Below are 16,403 nucleotides of genomic sequence, written 5' to 3'. Positions count from 1 at the left end.
TGCCATTAAGATCGAGGTCCCATTTGTATCAACCATCCTCAGAATCTTCAATATTTTGTTATCTAAATTTTATTTGATTCTATAGCAATGGTCATTGGCTTTTTTTTTTTAAGGATCATTTCCTGTTCTGCTTTTAAGAAGTCTCCTTTCAGAGTTGTTCTTGATTTGGGTAAATGTGCAGCAACTTGACTTATCCAGCCATGTTCAACCCCCAACCCTCTGCCCTATCCCTACAGATTCAGATGAGAATCCCTAAGACTCACCTCCAAAGCAGTCATGTTTTTCTGGTTTGCTGCAGATAAGCGATTAGCCTCTCTGATTTTCTCCATGGCTTCTCTCAACAGGTCCCAAGCATCATCAACTTTGTCTTTGTAGTCTGCCAATATTGCCTGGAGACCCTTCTCCATTTCCTCGTTTTTCCCTCGGGACTCTCCAAATAACTTCTTCACCTTCTTCAGAAGGCCTTCTGCAGCTCTGCAAGCACCCCAGCCCAATTACAGACAATAAGCCCTTGTCACTGCCTCACGGTTTATTGGTATTAAACTGTGTTACAAAGAGATGCTAGCATTCAAAGAATGGAAAAATAAGACAGTATTTAAAGCAGATTGACTATGTACTAAATCAGGATGAAAACAGAAAAGTGGCAAGGCCATTTATAATTAATATACTAAAGTACAAAAAACCCCACACATTTAAAATGCATTAGTAATATAGCATCTTCAATTGGAAAGAGTCATGTTATTCTCATAATCTGACTGATGAAATAAATTTTATGATTCACTTCACATACCAAAAAAAACCAACCCCTAATTCACCATGGTGATACATTTTCTCTGTTACTTTGAAATATATGGTATGAACATTGATATATTCGGTTTTAGTATACATACTAAATGAACAGTATATATATGTATATATATATTATTTAAGTATTAATAACACCATCACTTTGAAGTTAGCTGACTATAAATGTAAACATGTATTTTTTTTATTGAATGTATGGTCACAGAGTTCATTTGCATTAGTAAAATCACGATTGCTATTCCCAACCTCAAATTTTCAGCCCTAATTGCAAAGTCTTAGGTATTTATTATTTGATGACTCCTCTTTTCAGCATTTCCTAAAATGACCAAATGCACAGAATGGACTGCTAAATTCGTAACTTTATTTATTCAGAGATATTTTCAATAAAAACAACAAAAAACTATTGATGGTTTAGAAGTCCCTCATACAGGCAATTAATAAAGCAAGTCCATTAGCCTAATTATGGGAGGGACAGCTCCAGAAAAGATCATTTATTTAATTATTTAAATATAGGCAAAAACATGCTTTTAATCCATTTTCGAGCAAGAGAAATCATAACTAAATGAAAAATAAATAACAGAGCATCTTCTACTCCTAAGCGTGATGAACATTTTAGAAAACTGAAAGCAATCATTTGGAAAGCTCAGTGTATCAAATGAAAAAATAATAAAGCATCTACTCACACTAACTCATCTTCAGCAACCTCCTTTTGTTTATCTAGATTTTTCCTCCTCAGTTCTGCCATCATCTGATCAATCTCTTTCTGAAGCCCTTGCAAATTTCTCTCAAAGGCCTTGTCTTGAGTTCCTAGAGTTTCATTTAGTCTTACAGCTTTTTCATTTACAGCTGCAGGGGTAAGACAAATTTTGTAAATTAGTAAACAAAAGTGCCACATGCAAAAATGGCACCAAGCATCTGCTCTTCCCCATGATCTCCAAATGAAATGTAGTTTGCCATGGGTGTTCCTGCTGGGAACAGAGAGGTAGTTAATAACGATCCATAACAAACAGGGAAAGGTGACATATTTCTCCAATTATATTTCTTTTGGGGGGTACAGTAATTAAAGCATGGTGTTTCTATCTCACAAGGGAAAAAAATGTAAATAAAGAAATGCCCAAATCTTCTTCAGGTCAGAGGTAAACAATGAGACATGAAGCATAGCCCTCGGAAGATGAAAATATAATACACAATCCTATTCAGTCAAATTTGAAAATACCCGGTACAGAAAAACTCTCAGTGATGAGATCTCTGAAAACAAACCTGCCCTTGTTCTTCCACACAGTTCTATGTTCGTTTGTTTAAAGGAATGAGGGAGGAAGCACTGGTCTTGGGATGAGGGTTATAGATTAGGGCTCAAAGCTACCTTCTAGCAATAACATCCATTGTAAGAGTCTGTGTTTATTATGCATTGAATAAAGTTTCAAACTGTGCTCTTTGGAATCTTAGGATTCTCTGGGTGCTTCAGGTATTCTACAAAAGACGTCTATTCTGTTAAGTATCTATTTGATAGGTTAGTGTTCTGGGCAAGATTTCATTTGAAAAAAGAATTCTATGTCAAATAAAAGTTTGAAAAACTGGTGAGTTGAAACATTTATGTAGTTCTACCATTAGTTTTAGGCCAACTTCTCCTGAAGTGTGTTTTATGGCACATTAACTCAACAAGTTGAAGGGAGATGTTTTCTCAAACTCTTGTGTGCCAAACCCTTATTTCTGTAATATCACCTGTGAACATCCCTAGAATGAAGCTTGGGGTGGTTAAGAGACATTTTCTACCATTCAGTGCTATATCCTAAGATGTCTTTAGGCAAGGAATCCTGAAAATTCACTTCTATTCTTGGAGAAACTTTTCTGATTAATACTGATTGGAACTGTCCCAAGGGTAAGAGTTATTCCAAGTTCTTGTAACAGGTGCACATAGGCCAAACAGCTGCCATGAAGGGTGTGACATGGTGGGTTAGTACCTTGGTTCTGAAATGATTCTTAGGGCCTACCCCAGACCTATTGACCTAAAAATTCTGGAGGTAGGGGACCAGCAATCCGTGGTTTAACAAGCCCTCTAGGGGCTTCTGCTGTATGCTAGAGTTTGAAAATCACGGTTTAGCAGAAGGAATTGGGTTTCAATCTTTAATTTTACCCTTTCCAAAATGCATCTTTTGAATTCTCCTTTCAAGATTAAGGTAATCGGTTAGAAAGTTGCTGCTGTCAACCCCTTATTCTGACAGCCATAATCTAATCTGCAGAACTATTTGAATCAGCTGTTTTAAAGAAAAAACATGGCCATTCCTAGCCCTGTGGTAGAAATTATTGCTCAGGTGCCATATTCCTAGAAGTTAGTGAGGGTGGCTCTTTCTTGGTCAACTACTCATAGTCATACTCTGACATACACCAAAGAACCTTCTCAAGATCCCACCACTACTGTTGCTAAGTTATCACCTAGGCTGCACTGTGTTTGTTAAGGAACCACAGTGACCATGGACTGATTAATTGGAAAGCTCCTTGATCCAGCAGACTTTGTGAGAACTATGGCAGAATGCCAATGGTTAAAATGTAAGGTTTATACTTCTTAGATTTCAGGAAAGGCGGTAGATTTGACCTTCCCTGTGGTACCTCTCCTTCTTTGGTCTGAGTGCCTATCTGTCTGTATGTTGACTTTAACTAATTGTATTATGTAACTAACCACTGACCTCATTTGCATTCATAAATCCCACTTTTCAACTCGCCAAAGGTGTATGTTTTTCTTTTATTAAGTGAATATATAAATGAGCTTTGATTAGAGATATTTTTTGAAATTTGATTGAATTTAGGTCCTGGGCCTAGGTGGTTGTGAGGGGGTAATGTGAGAGATATAGCCTCACTTGTGGTCTATTCTCAAAACTAAACTTCTGCAGAGAACTTGCTGGAAAAAGCATGATACAAGAGAGAGGAAAGGAAAAGATGGCTGTACCTTTTGGAACAAATGCATCATTTCTTTTAAATGAAAGTAATATGTAAGCAACTAGAAGAAATTATTAAGGCACACAAAAACGACAATAGAGATACTGTAGAGATACTGTATTAAAAAAGAAAGCATAATTTTAATAGAAGAGATGTGATTGCTCCATTCCTTCTATATATGAAATTGGGAAATTCTCTGAATATTTTTAAACTAAAGACGAATGTGTTAGTCTCTTAGATTCAAAGGTATACACTATCAGCACTTTCAGTTCAGTACATTTTCAACAGAATTGAAAATAATTATGACATTAAGATAGCTCTGAAATTTACTTATTTATTTCTACTTTATTTCAAAGGAAATTTTAAGTAGCTTTGAAATAGCTTTAAAACAAGATAAAATAAACAGAAAAGGAGATGGAGTAAAGATAAAAAATAATGTAAATCAGAAGACATCTTAATAGACAGTAAGTATCTCAGTAGCCAGGGCAGAGCAGGGGATAAAAAAGGGATACTTAAGAAGTACACAGGATCTGTAACATATAAATACATTAATCCCTCAGGAGAAACAAAGTTGTTTTTCACACTGAACCAAAAAAAAAAATATGCTCTGATGGGTAAATTCTTCATGAATGACAAATACTACTGTGACCTGAGAAACAGGAAAGAAGGTGTCTAGCATTTATTAAGTCCTAATATATGTCAGTACATATGCTAATTAATGAGTTATTTATATATATATGTATATATATATACACACACGTATACATATATATATATTTGCTCATTAATTCTAATAGTTCATGGAATGAAATATAGAGTATTTGTGATCTAATCAGGAGTCATAGCAAAGATTTTAAAAATTATAGGGAGATAAGAATGCCTTAGATTAATAGATCGTGATTATCTAGGAAGAGACCATGACTTATAATGGAAGATAGGGGGAGTAAGGTATTCCAACTAAAAATAAAACTGAACTAGACAAATGCCAGGCTAACAAATTCACTTTTCCCCACAGCAATTTATTGTCACTAATAAAACCTCAAAGTACTGATACTATCCCCAATTAGTGTAGTTCTAAGAGAAAAAGATGGGTGTGGATATGTCGTATAACCTACTTAAGGCTTTGGTGAGTTTCCTTTTCTTAAAAAAAAAAAAAAAAAAAAAAAAGAATCTCCTGAACTGCCAAGACTTGTAGTACATATAAACATCCCAGTCAAGATTTCGTTTACCTCTGGCATATTCAAATTTAAACATTCAGGAAGTTTTAACAGTTGGATAGTTGGATTAGTTTTGCCAAAGTTCTCTTCTAAAGGGCTGTGCATATCATGTGTGTTATCATTTACATTAGTAGCTGCTGGAAGAAGGGAGCAGTGTCCACATTTCTCCTGGGTACAGGATCACAGCTATCCCACATGGACCTTCATGTAAATTAGGAAAAAGATGTCCTGTCTGGACAGACACAACCAGACTGTGTGATGGATGCACAATTTAGAGAATGGGAGACATCTTTGATGATACATAACCCTTTTCTCGGATGGATGATGGACTGTGGGCGATGAGCAAAACCTGGACAAAATCTCGTCTCCACCTGCCCCCTGCTGGTGCCTTTGTGTGGTGCACAGACTGGGTGGTGGGTACAATGCAGAGAGCGAGCACATGAGCAGTGCTGATGTTGGAGTCTGTTGAAAACATGGACCAGCATTTGTTTTTATGCATGAATATTTGATTGGAATGATTTCAGAATAAGTTTCCAGGATCGGCTGAAGTATTGAGTGTTTGAGATCGAGGTAGAAGGAAAGGGAAAATTACTGGGTTATTGACCAGTGCCTTCATGGATCCAGGCAGAAATTGTTTTACCTGCAATGGGATTTTTTTTTTTTTTTTTTTTTTTTTGTGGGGTGGAGGGAGTGCTGGGGGGAGAACACTTCAAGTCGCATTAATGGAAAATAAAACCAGGAAAAGCACAAAAAACTCCATCTAGCAGAAGATAAACCATAATGAGTTAGTTAAGAATTTTCCGGTAGGTGTAACTTCTGTTTCAGGTCCTGACATGTTTTGCCTCAGATTAAAACTCTGTTGCTTCTTGCAGTGGGGAATCTTTGGGAGTTTTCTGTCTCTTTTTGGCCAGTGATTCCTAAGAATTACCTGTCAGGATCTGCCTTGAAGTTTATCTCATGTTCTGACTTATTTGGCTGTATTTCCAAGCAAAATATCTAAAACACGTAACACTGTAAAGCAATAAAAATATTTCATTTTTTAAGAGAAAAAACCCAAAACATTTTTCCTACTTTCTAAACCTGCATGTATGTTTAAGATCTAGATTTTTGGGTTTTTTATGTTTTCTTTAAGAGTTCTTAATCTGGGGTTTAGCCCCCAAATAGCTTCCACTTTGATCCTAAGTCAGATTGGTAGATGCCAAGCACTAATTCCTAGAGAATGATGGACTAAATACAGTGAAGCTTCTGGTAAGGTAGGAAGTCCAGACTCCAAGCAACGGATGTTCATTAAAAACAGCACCAAGTATTTTAAAAGCCATTTTGAGAAATTAAAGTGCTGCTTTAACGTACTGAGCGGAATGATAAAATTAGCTTTTTAAAAAATTAATCTTCTCAATAGTTTTGAATACAAACAATAGCAAAGCATAAGTTTATTGGTTATTTACTCATAATAGCCATTCCTCAAAAATTAAGGCATTCCTAAGGGACTGCATTCAGTTTACCACGAGCCTGCACTCATAATGACTAATTCACTGACTATTATGCCCTATTTAACACTGTAGATTGGAGATGCTTGGCAGATAATGCCCTTGGCTGTCCCAACCTAAGTACTTTTCAAAAGCCAACCCTCAGATTGAGAAAGGGCATTTCTTACTAGAGAAATTCCGGTCCTGTGTAATCCCTTTTTCTATTTTTCTGGTGGGAGACATAATGATTAAATTAAATGATTCTAATACCTTCTGCATCCTGGGAAAGCTCCTTAATGAATCCTCCTAAGGAGTCTGCTCTCCTGTTGGTCCTCTCAGCATCCTGTCCAGTTTGCTCGCCATCTGCTGTCACTTTGGTAGCCTAATGATCCAAATTCAGGAAAAGCATAATTAATTGAGATGATGAAGCTACAGAGAGATAAGCTCCCACTGGCTACGTTTTCTTTCAAATATAACTCTGAGCCAAAGGCAATCGATGAATTATTGATCAGATATACTGGAAATGACACCCCATGCTCCAGTATACAATTAAACTTTATTACTTCTTCCATTAAATGGAAATCAGAGAGTCGTATTTGGGCTTTTTAAAACCCTTGCTATATGCAATGACATAGAAGAAGCGATAAAACACAATTATTTTTGAAGTATCTTTGAGGTACAGTTGCCAAAAGTATTTAATGGATTCTTCAGCCTCCACATGTTGCAGTTTTGTCCATATTTTATTTACTGAAAAAGTGTGGAGTGTAGCAATGATCTCTTGAGGAGGCACAGGCAGTCTGTCTCAATAAGCTTGATCCTATAGATGCAGTCTAGATCAATACGTTAATTAAAGAAACAAAGAGGGAGAAATGCTTAGCTACTCAGTAGTAAATGCTTGTTTTATAACACTCTGAAGATGCCAGGAAACCGTTAAAGAAGAATAAATGATAACTTTTCCCGTATGTCATCACCAGAAAAGACAGCTGCTAATCACAATACTATACATCATTGTCAACAAAATAAAACAACTCCACAAATAGCTTCATGCCCCCAAAGAATATCCCCACACATTTGCACCTTCATTCACATTGAAGGTACCACTTGACACAAAGGAATCCATTCAATGTGTTCATAGTTAAGATATGCTATATTTAGTCAAATAAAAATGGCATATGTAATATTCAAAGTTTCTTAAAAGATATTATAAGGTTTAGAGCACCTTGAAATAGGTGTACAGTTCATTTTTCTACGCATGAACATATGCTAATAAATAGGACTTTTTTTTTTTTTTACTAAAAAAGATAGGGATAATCTAACTACAGATAATGAATCAAAGAATCACAAACTGCCTTAAAATAATTTGAAAAAGGTCCAAATTGGCAGAGTATTAATATCTATAATCCTGTACCAGAGTGTTTGCATTCTAGACATGCCCAGAGATTCTAAATTTTTTTTTTACACACATAAGAGAATTTTAGATAGAAATTAAAATAGAACTAAATGTCTGGCGAACACAGAACACAGTAAGAGGTGCTATAGAAATTATATTGCATTTTGTGATTTCCCAGGGGGCAAGAAGAGGTTTAATTCATGACCCCTTTCAAGGTTTTACATAAAAGGTAGAATATAAAGTCCAACTATCATCAACTAATTTCTCAACCTGTGAGTGTTACCATGACAAATAAAAGGATGAGGGCGCCTGGGTGGCTCAGTTGGTTAGGCGACTGCCTTCGGCTCAGGTCATGATCCTGGAGTCCCAGGATTGAGTCCCGCATTGGGCTCCCTGCTCAGCAGGGAGTCTGCTTCTCCCTCTCCCGCTCCCCCCTCTTGTGCTCTTTCTCTCTCTCACTCTCTCTCTCAAATAAATAAAATCTTAAAAACAAACAAACAAACAAACAAATAAAAGGATGAAAGGATAAGATCTACTGGAAGTTTTAAAAATCCCTCTTAACAGTCTGCAGTAAATATACAAAATTATTTAGAAGGTGCTAATCAATATTTTTACATATACACACCACATGCATATACACATACCTATAACATTTTAAATGTTACTTTAAAATTACTAAAGTCAGCTGCTTAAGATGTTGGCTTTCTAAGCTGTCGTAGATGTTTGTCTAGCCTGGACTTGATTGTACTCTATAATATCACTCCTATTTTCACATATCACAGACTTTACTAAGGGACTTGATCTACATTATGGTCATTTTCAATATCTTAATTACTAATGTATTACCAGCACTCTATTACCACACAGGAAGTGTACATTATGATTTAAACTTAAAATTTATTCTTTGCTTTATCAGTATCTTATCTGTTACTAAAAGATCTTAACTTACATATTCACACAACAAAGGCTACCAATTCTGGCTCAAAGCCTAAAGCATTTAATTTTTTAAAATAAATATATATTGATACACTGTCTCTTTTAAATTCTGGAAGATCACGATCCCATCCACTGTCTTTAATTCTTCTTTCTTAATTAATTTATACAACATGTAAGAGTCATCATTAACAAACTTGGTACTGATTATAGGAGCACTCCAATAGTAAGATGTCAAGAATTCTACATGACTCATGATAAGAAACAAGTTAAAAGAGTTATCATGAAGGCCCTGTGCAATCAACCTCCCTGGCTTCTGTTTAGTATGTGAAATATGCCAAACTCTTTCCTTCTTAGGCTCTTCTCGGATTCTGCTGTCTTTGCCTGGAATAAACTTTTCCTCAGTCCTTTCAATGGATGGATCCTTGTCATTTGTCATCTTTCATCTTTCATCTTTCAGTTTCAGTGTCCCTTCTAGGTCTGGCCATTTCTAGGGCACCTAGCCAGGTTTCCAGACTTTCCACAGAACATTTTTTTTTCATAATACCATGCATTTTAGAATTACTTATGGCTCCTCTATTTGTTGGTTACCTCCCTGACTAAAAGGTAAGCTCTAAGAGAGCAGGGACTTGGTCTGTTTTGTTCATCACTTTATATCCAGCTCCTAGTGTGATGCCTCACTGAGAGCAAATATTGAATGAATGTTCAATAAATGATTAAGCAATTACCTAGTGAATCTTGCCGACCTTATTACCATTCTCATTGCCTACCTTTCTATGAACACTCCCAGAAAGGGCTTTTGTTTATACTATTGTTCCTTAACTCCTCTCCAATTATCCAAAATAAATCCAGCCTTCAAGAGTCAGTTCCACTCAACCTTCTTTGTGAAGCCACCCCTGACCATTTTGGCTTATGCTTTCCTTTCTTAGATTTTTTTTCTCTTTTCTTCTTTCTTTCCTATTAAAATTTTTCTTTTAATACGCCATGAGATATCTTGATTGTATATTTTCCAAAGTACTTTTCCAGTTGCATCTTCCAATTCTTCTAAAAGATTTCACCAGTCTTTCCAATGCAATGAAAGATTCTGTATTATACTTCTGTCCTCCTTCTCTTTTTGAAAGTAATATCATCCTAATGACATCAATGGTCATACATTCTCACCTAATATGGAAACATATTTACAAACATCAGAAACCCAGTTCTGAAACCTTTGCATTAATTCTGAACTGAATTAGCATTTTCTGGCTTTAAAGAAAGGCAGCAGTTTGAACTTATGACTTGTTGATAAACACATTTCTGCTGAGGGAAGGGGAAGGAGAGTGAATGCTGCATTTCTCCATTGGCCCCAAAATGCTCACTCTCACAAAGGGGTACTTCCAAAGTAAACATGCAATGGTGATTTTAAAACTTTTACTGCAACACAATAATGAAGTAAACAGTAATTAGACACCTACCAATTTTTTCCCCAAAGCAAACCAAGAAACAAACAAACCAAAAAACGTAAACAGGAAGATAACTCTGCCTATTCTTGCAGTTCCTCCAATCATGTTAGAAGGGTGTCATATTCAATGATCAAAAAATTTTTAAAAAAAAAATTTTAAAGATTTTATTTATTTATTTGACAGAATGAGAGAGAGCGCATAAGCAGGGGAAGTGGGAGAGGAAGAAGCAGGCTCCCTGCCGAGCAGGGAGCCTGATGCGGGGCTCGATCCCAGGACCCCGGGATCATGACCTGAGCTGAAAGCAGATGCTTAACCGACTGAGCCACCCAGGTGCCCCAATGATCAAAAAATTTTCAAATCGCAGTATTTTCATTTTAGAATATTCCCCTTTTCTCCTCCTTCCCCATCCCCAGGTATTTAACTTGAGAGAATGGGCTTTCTTACACATTAATTTTATACATATATGAAGCAGCGACAATAAGTCAATAATTTGGCATTTCTGTTTATAGTTGCTCCAACTGTTTTTTCAATTTCACAAAGCCATTATCCAGTATTGCTCCAAAATAGAGACTGTAGATTACAGGGAGCAAAGATTCTCTTTTTAGATTTATTTATTTGAGAGAGAGAGAGAGCGCATGCACGTGAGCAGGGGGAGCTGCAGGGAGAGAGGACCTCAAGCACACTCCCTGCTGAGCGCAGAGCCAGATGCCGGGCTTGATCTCCCAACCCATGAGATCATGATCTCAGCTGAGACCAAGAGTCCCACGCTTGCTGAGCCACCCATGCACTCTACATAACATTCTGAAATCAATGTTAAGTCAAAGAAATGTGAAGCAGGGCATTACACTAAATTTTTGGATTCAATACACTAAAAAAAAAAAAAAAAAGTGAAGCCTAGGAAAAGTTACCTCGTGTTTTATAGAAGAAACAGAGACCTGCAAAATCTGACTTTGGGTTGTATAGTATTTTACACACTGTGCAGACTGTGGCATCTGCTAAATGCAGCAGACATGTAGGCATTTCTTGGCAGAAGAAATCATCAAACCAACTACAAATCCCTTTGAAGTTCCAACGCCTATTGAAGGAAACAAACAAAAAATCTCTATGCCTTCCCAATACCATGCAAACTGGCCTTCTGCCAAGTTTGCCTACCTGCCCTGTATCCCCACCCCCAACCATCTCCTGCCTGATACCAAGCATCGTGCCTATGAGCCCAAGTCATCTGAGACAATCCAGTGAATGCAGTGTGATGATCTGCTGTGACATATGAGGAAAAAAGTCCCTTTCCATCTTCATCAAAGTTTTGCTATAGAAGAAAATTGACAGCCAAGTTCTCATTCTTCTCACAAGCAAACTATGCTCGTATCACAAGCCCTTCAGGAAACCCTGGCGCCTGTCATCCTTCTATGGCTTCTCGGTCCCGAGACGTTCCTTGAGTGTAGCTCGCAGGCACCCTTCCGGCTTGTGCAGCTTCGCCCCCGTGCCTCCACGCCCTCCTCCTTGACCACCTGCTTCTTGAACTGGTTCATTTAACACCGGAATCAAGTGATCCTGGGGTTGGCTAATTTGCTGCAGGAGTTGAGAATGTTCTTGACCTCTGACAGCAATGCCAGAAGCAGGGAAGGATTCTGTTAGTCCTTTGTCTCATCTGTTGAAACTGAGGCTGATCCGTAAGAATTCAAGGGGCTTCTCCAGAACGTGTAGGGTTGCAGCTGCAGCCACTGAAGACTGAGGAGCCCCCGTCCTAGCTGCTGGGGGAGGGGATCAACCACAGCCCGACTTTCTCTATCTCTGGGGTTCCCAGAGAAAGATGCCCCACTGCTCTGTCAGGGTAGTTGAAACCAGCTCTTAGGGCTGTGGTCATTTGCTGGCCTTCACAGCCCATTGACATGACCTCAGTTACCAGGTTCTCACAAGACTGCCCTGTGACATGTGCACCTGTTGCATCTTCAAAAGTGTTTGGCCAAGAAGACTCTCCTGATGCACCATTCATTTCTGCTGGCTTTTCTGCAGGGTTTTCTCGTTTTCATTGCCCTGGCAGGTGCAGGTGTGGGAGTGGGGCCCCGAGCCACAGCCCACCTCATGGAGGAGCTAATGGTGGTGCCCTGGCGGGATGTGATCTGTGCTGGTGCTGTGACGGCTTTAGGTTTTGCCACCGTAACCATCACAAGGTTTCTTCATCACTTTTATACTCTTTTAGGGCAGTATCATCATTGAGGACTTTGCTGGAATAAATTAATTTTTGACCTGCTACAGGAAAGACAGCTTTCCCCCTTTCCAGATTCAACCTTCTCTTTCAGTGCTTTCATCGCCCCCTGGGGTCAATGTCAGTCCTGTTGCTGGAGGGTCTGCGGGGTAACCTACTTGGTGCCACCAGGCAGCGGGTCAGCTGGCCATGGGGGCAGGACCCTTTCTTAGATTTTTAAAAACAACTATCATTACCACCATTCATGACTCTGTTGGGTAGTTACTTTGTTAGGTGTTTTGCCATTTCTATCTAATCTCTGTCCTTGGGGCTGAGGCTATGTCTTATTTATTTATTTATTTTTAAGATTTTATCTATTTACTTGACAGAGAGAGAGAGTTAGTGAGAGCAGGAACACAAGTGGGGGAGTGGGAGAGGGAGAAGCAGGCTTCCCGCCGAGCAGGGAGCCCGATGCGGGGCTCGATCCCAGGACCCTGGGATCATGACCTGAGCCGAAGGCAGACGCTTAACGACTGAGCCACCCAGGCGCCCCTATGTCTTATTTTTTTAATGTCTATTTTTTTTTTTATTCCTCAGAGTGCCAGGCATAGTAGATATTGAGTGATTAGCTGGTATAATAATCATCAAACCAACTACAAATCCCTTTGAACTTTCAACGCCTATTGAAGGAAACAAACAAAAAATCCCTCTGCCTTCCCAATACCATGCAAACTGGCCTTCTGCCAAGTGCTAGGCTTGCCAGCGAATGTGGATGGCTGGGCAGTTCCTGGGTATTTTTCAGAGCCTAATGGGAAGCTTGTGCTCAAGAGCTGCAGCTGAGTGCTTAGGAGGAGAGCCAGGCAGGAGACCCCTCAATTCCAACCACACTGTACTCTTGTCACTGGCCTCATGGTCATTAAAAACTAACCTGCAATTACACGCCAAGTAATGCGGGCAGGACTGGGTTTGGGAGGAGGCAGAACTCTTTAGGGCCAGCACAGTTTAGGGCCAGCACAGTGCTTCCTGAGGAAGAAGGTAGCCTTCCCCTACAGAAATGAGAAGGGCCGCCCCTCTCGGCCATGCTCCAGAAGAGGGGGAAATGTGAGGTTCCTGGCAAAAAGGCATTGATTCATGGTATTAGCGCTCCAAAATATGGTTACAGAATCAGGCTCAACCATATCCTGGATTGATATGTGTGTTCAGAAGGGCTTGTAATACTCTCCTGTGTCTCATTTACCCTTCCTGCTTTTAAAGCTACACAGAGGGCATAATCCCTATTTTTACACTGATGAAAATGAAGGTATGGAGAGGTTAAGTGACTCATCTGAACTCATACACACAGGGAACTGGGGGCAAAACACACATTTTCTCACAGCTTTATATTTTGTCCGTATCAAGCACTAACTTATATTATGCTAATATCCGGGAAGAATAGGAAAATACATGAAAAAGTTGAGCATTCTGGGTGAAAGGAGGGATGCTGCTTGAGCTCAGGTAGTACTTGAAGTGTATCACCTTTAGGTTTTAGTAAATTAACATATTTAAAAATCCATAGCAGAACATCATATAGACACATTTTTAAAAGTCATGTCTTATTACACAGTAATTAAGGTGAAGAGTCACCCTTGTCAAAACCACCCATGAGAGACTCCATAAAGGAAGCCTATGACAAATGCACTATCACCCATAGGGAGTGGTGACAGATAGCGGTATCATGGTGAAATTCACGACAATCAGTTTTACCCAGGACAGGCTATTGATAATGTTACAGATGAATGCTAAATACTACATGATAGGAGCTATCTGTCTGATTCAGTTTAGTTCTTCTTGCATTTTATTAAATTACCATTCCATCCCTTAGTCATATTCCCTCTCATTCACTATTATCTTGTCCTTTGAGTATTTGACAAATGTCTTCTCATTTATCCTACTATGCTGTACAATCTTCCTTTGATTCTCTAGCTTTGATTTTCTTATTTTTACATCCTCTTACCTCAGTTCTACAATCTTTCCAGCATTCCCTTCTAAATGATGCCTTAAGCAGTACCTTGTGTTTCTCTCTTACTTTTGATTACCTTTTTTTACATTCAAGTTCACTAAACTAGGTATTTTTTCCTTCTATTTTTCTTTTTTTCTTTTTCCTTTATTTTTTTTAGAGTATTTATATTAGGCAGCATGCATTACCATTAGGCATGCATTAATTTACTTCTGAACAATGTAGCTGTTACTTTCTTGCTTTAGCTCAAGCAGTTCTCACTGTGCCTCTTGAAACCTGCACATAATTTTCTTGGTTGGATATTACTAGTGTCTTTCATTTTCTGCCTTCTTTATGTTAAAACTAGAATCTAATGGGGCAAATCTAACTAGTGAATAGACAACATTGCTTAGATACCATCCACTTTTGCATTTGCAGACTTATATGCCCTCCTGCTGAAATTAAATTTCAGATCTAATCATTTATATGATATTCTCAAGGGTCATCTTCGAAAACTACCAGTTTTGTATATCTAAGTGTCAGTGAAGGACTCCTCAGGCAAGCTATTAGACAACACACAAGGAAAGTGATAGAGAGAAGCCAAGTGGCTCTCTAGAATGGTAACAAGTGAGTTCTATACAATTTCTCCCTAAATATTTCAGGTGTCAGTTTTCAGAGTCCCAAACCAAACAAGTATGATGTGCTTTACATTCTCTCTCTCTCTTTTAAAATGTAATAGGAATAAAAAAAACATTGTAGGAAACTTAAATCTCTTAACACTATAAATAAGATAAACATACAATATTTTTGGCACTTAAATCATTTAAAAGCTAGTTTCATCATTTTAGAAATAATTTTTACTTAAATTTGATTTTAAATAGGCAGTAAATGAAAATAAAGCTCAATTTTGATATTTTATATAGTTCAGTCTATTACACAGCATTCTCACCTTACAGATAAACATTTAGAAAATGCTTATCAAAGGAAGTAAAACATCCAACTGAATATAATTATCAGTATATGCCTGATTTTAGTGTATTTTAGAGACATTAAAAATCAATGCTTATTTTGAGTTTTTCTGTCATCTAGTTGTTTAAATGCTATTTTTAAATTATTCACAGTTAATTAATTAAACAAATTACTGAACTACTGTGTGCGTGAGATTGGTGATACTGTGGTGAGAAAAAAAAAAATTAAAGGACATACCTCTTGCCCTTTTGGAGCCTATAGTCTGGTAGAGTAGAGATGTATTTGTTGAGTGATCATGAAAATAAATTTATAATTACAAACTGAAGAAAAAGCACAGCGGTATAAGACAGTTTTGGAGGAGTCTCATCACACCTAAAATGTCTCCCTAAGACAGAGTTCCATGAGCTGAGGTTTGAAAGGTGAACTGGAATGAATAGAAGTTAACAAGATACAGGAGAAGGTGATTTACTTCAAAAGCTAAAAGAAACCTATGGAAAGGCTCAGCGGTGGGATGAGGTAACTGAAGGGCTGTATGGCTGGAGCGCAGATGGTGAGAAGCACAGGTGGCAGGAGATGCGGCCAACAAGAGGACTGGAAGCGCTCACCTAAGAGCCATGAGAATTGGAGGATGAGTTTAAGCACCCGGGTGACATCTTCAGATTTGGAATAGCAAAAGTGCATTCTGGCTACACTGTAGAGAACAAAGTGGAAGGAAAACAAGAGTAAAAGCAGAGGGAGTAGCTAGAAAACCCACGTGGTAATTCCAAACTAAAGGTTATGGAGATGGAACGAGAATTGGATAGCAGAGAGGAGATCTATACAAGAAGAGCAACCCCCTGCATTTGATAATGGGTTGAATAAGTGGGAGTACAGGGAAGAAGAAAAAGGACTGAGGAAAATTTCTAGCTTTCTGGCTTATATGTTAAATGTATCAGGGTCCCGATAACCAGGCTGCGAATTTGGGGAGAGATGAGGCTGGGCAATTAAGCAAGAATCAGATCACAATGGGAGAGCATCATATGTCATACTACACCAAATGGAGAGCTGTTGTAGAATTTGGAGCAGAGCGAAATGATCAGGTCTGTGAT

General features: G+C 38.2%; 1 protein-coding gene and 1 pseudogene across 1 annotated transcript in view; both read right to left on the bottom strand.

Moving 5' to 3' along the window:
• Window positions 1–16,403, bottom strand: part of LAMA2 (laminin subunit alpha 2) — a 617,443-nt gene that overhangs the window by 121,908 nt on the left and 479,132 nt on the right. Inside the window, exons 35-37 of the mRNA XM_034990595.1 lie at window positions 6,692–6,803; window positions 1,488–1,650; window positions 264–474 (exon numbers count right to left, since the gene is read on the bottom strand). Of these exons, the coding sequence (XP_034846486.1) occupies window positions 264–474; window positions 1,488–1,650; window positions 6,692–6,803 (486 nt within the window). The remainder of the gene's footprint in view (window positions 1–263; window positions 475–1,487; window positions 1,651–6,691; window positions 6,804–16,403) is intronic.
• On the bottom strand, window positions 11,289–12,915 carry LOC118000878 (annotated as a pseudogene).

Source organism: Mirounga leonina, unplaced genomic scaffold (assembly GCF_011800145.1).
Source record: "Mirounga leonina isolate KUSES-001 unplaced genomic scaffold, KU_Mleo_1.0 Mir_53, whole genome shotgun sequence".
NCBI classification, from domain to species: Eukaryota; Metazoa; Chordata; class Mammalia; order Carnivora; family Phocidae; genus Mirounga; species Mirounga leonina.
This window is presented reverse-complemented; position numbering and strand designations above follow the sequence as displayed.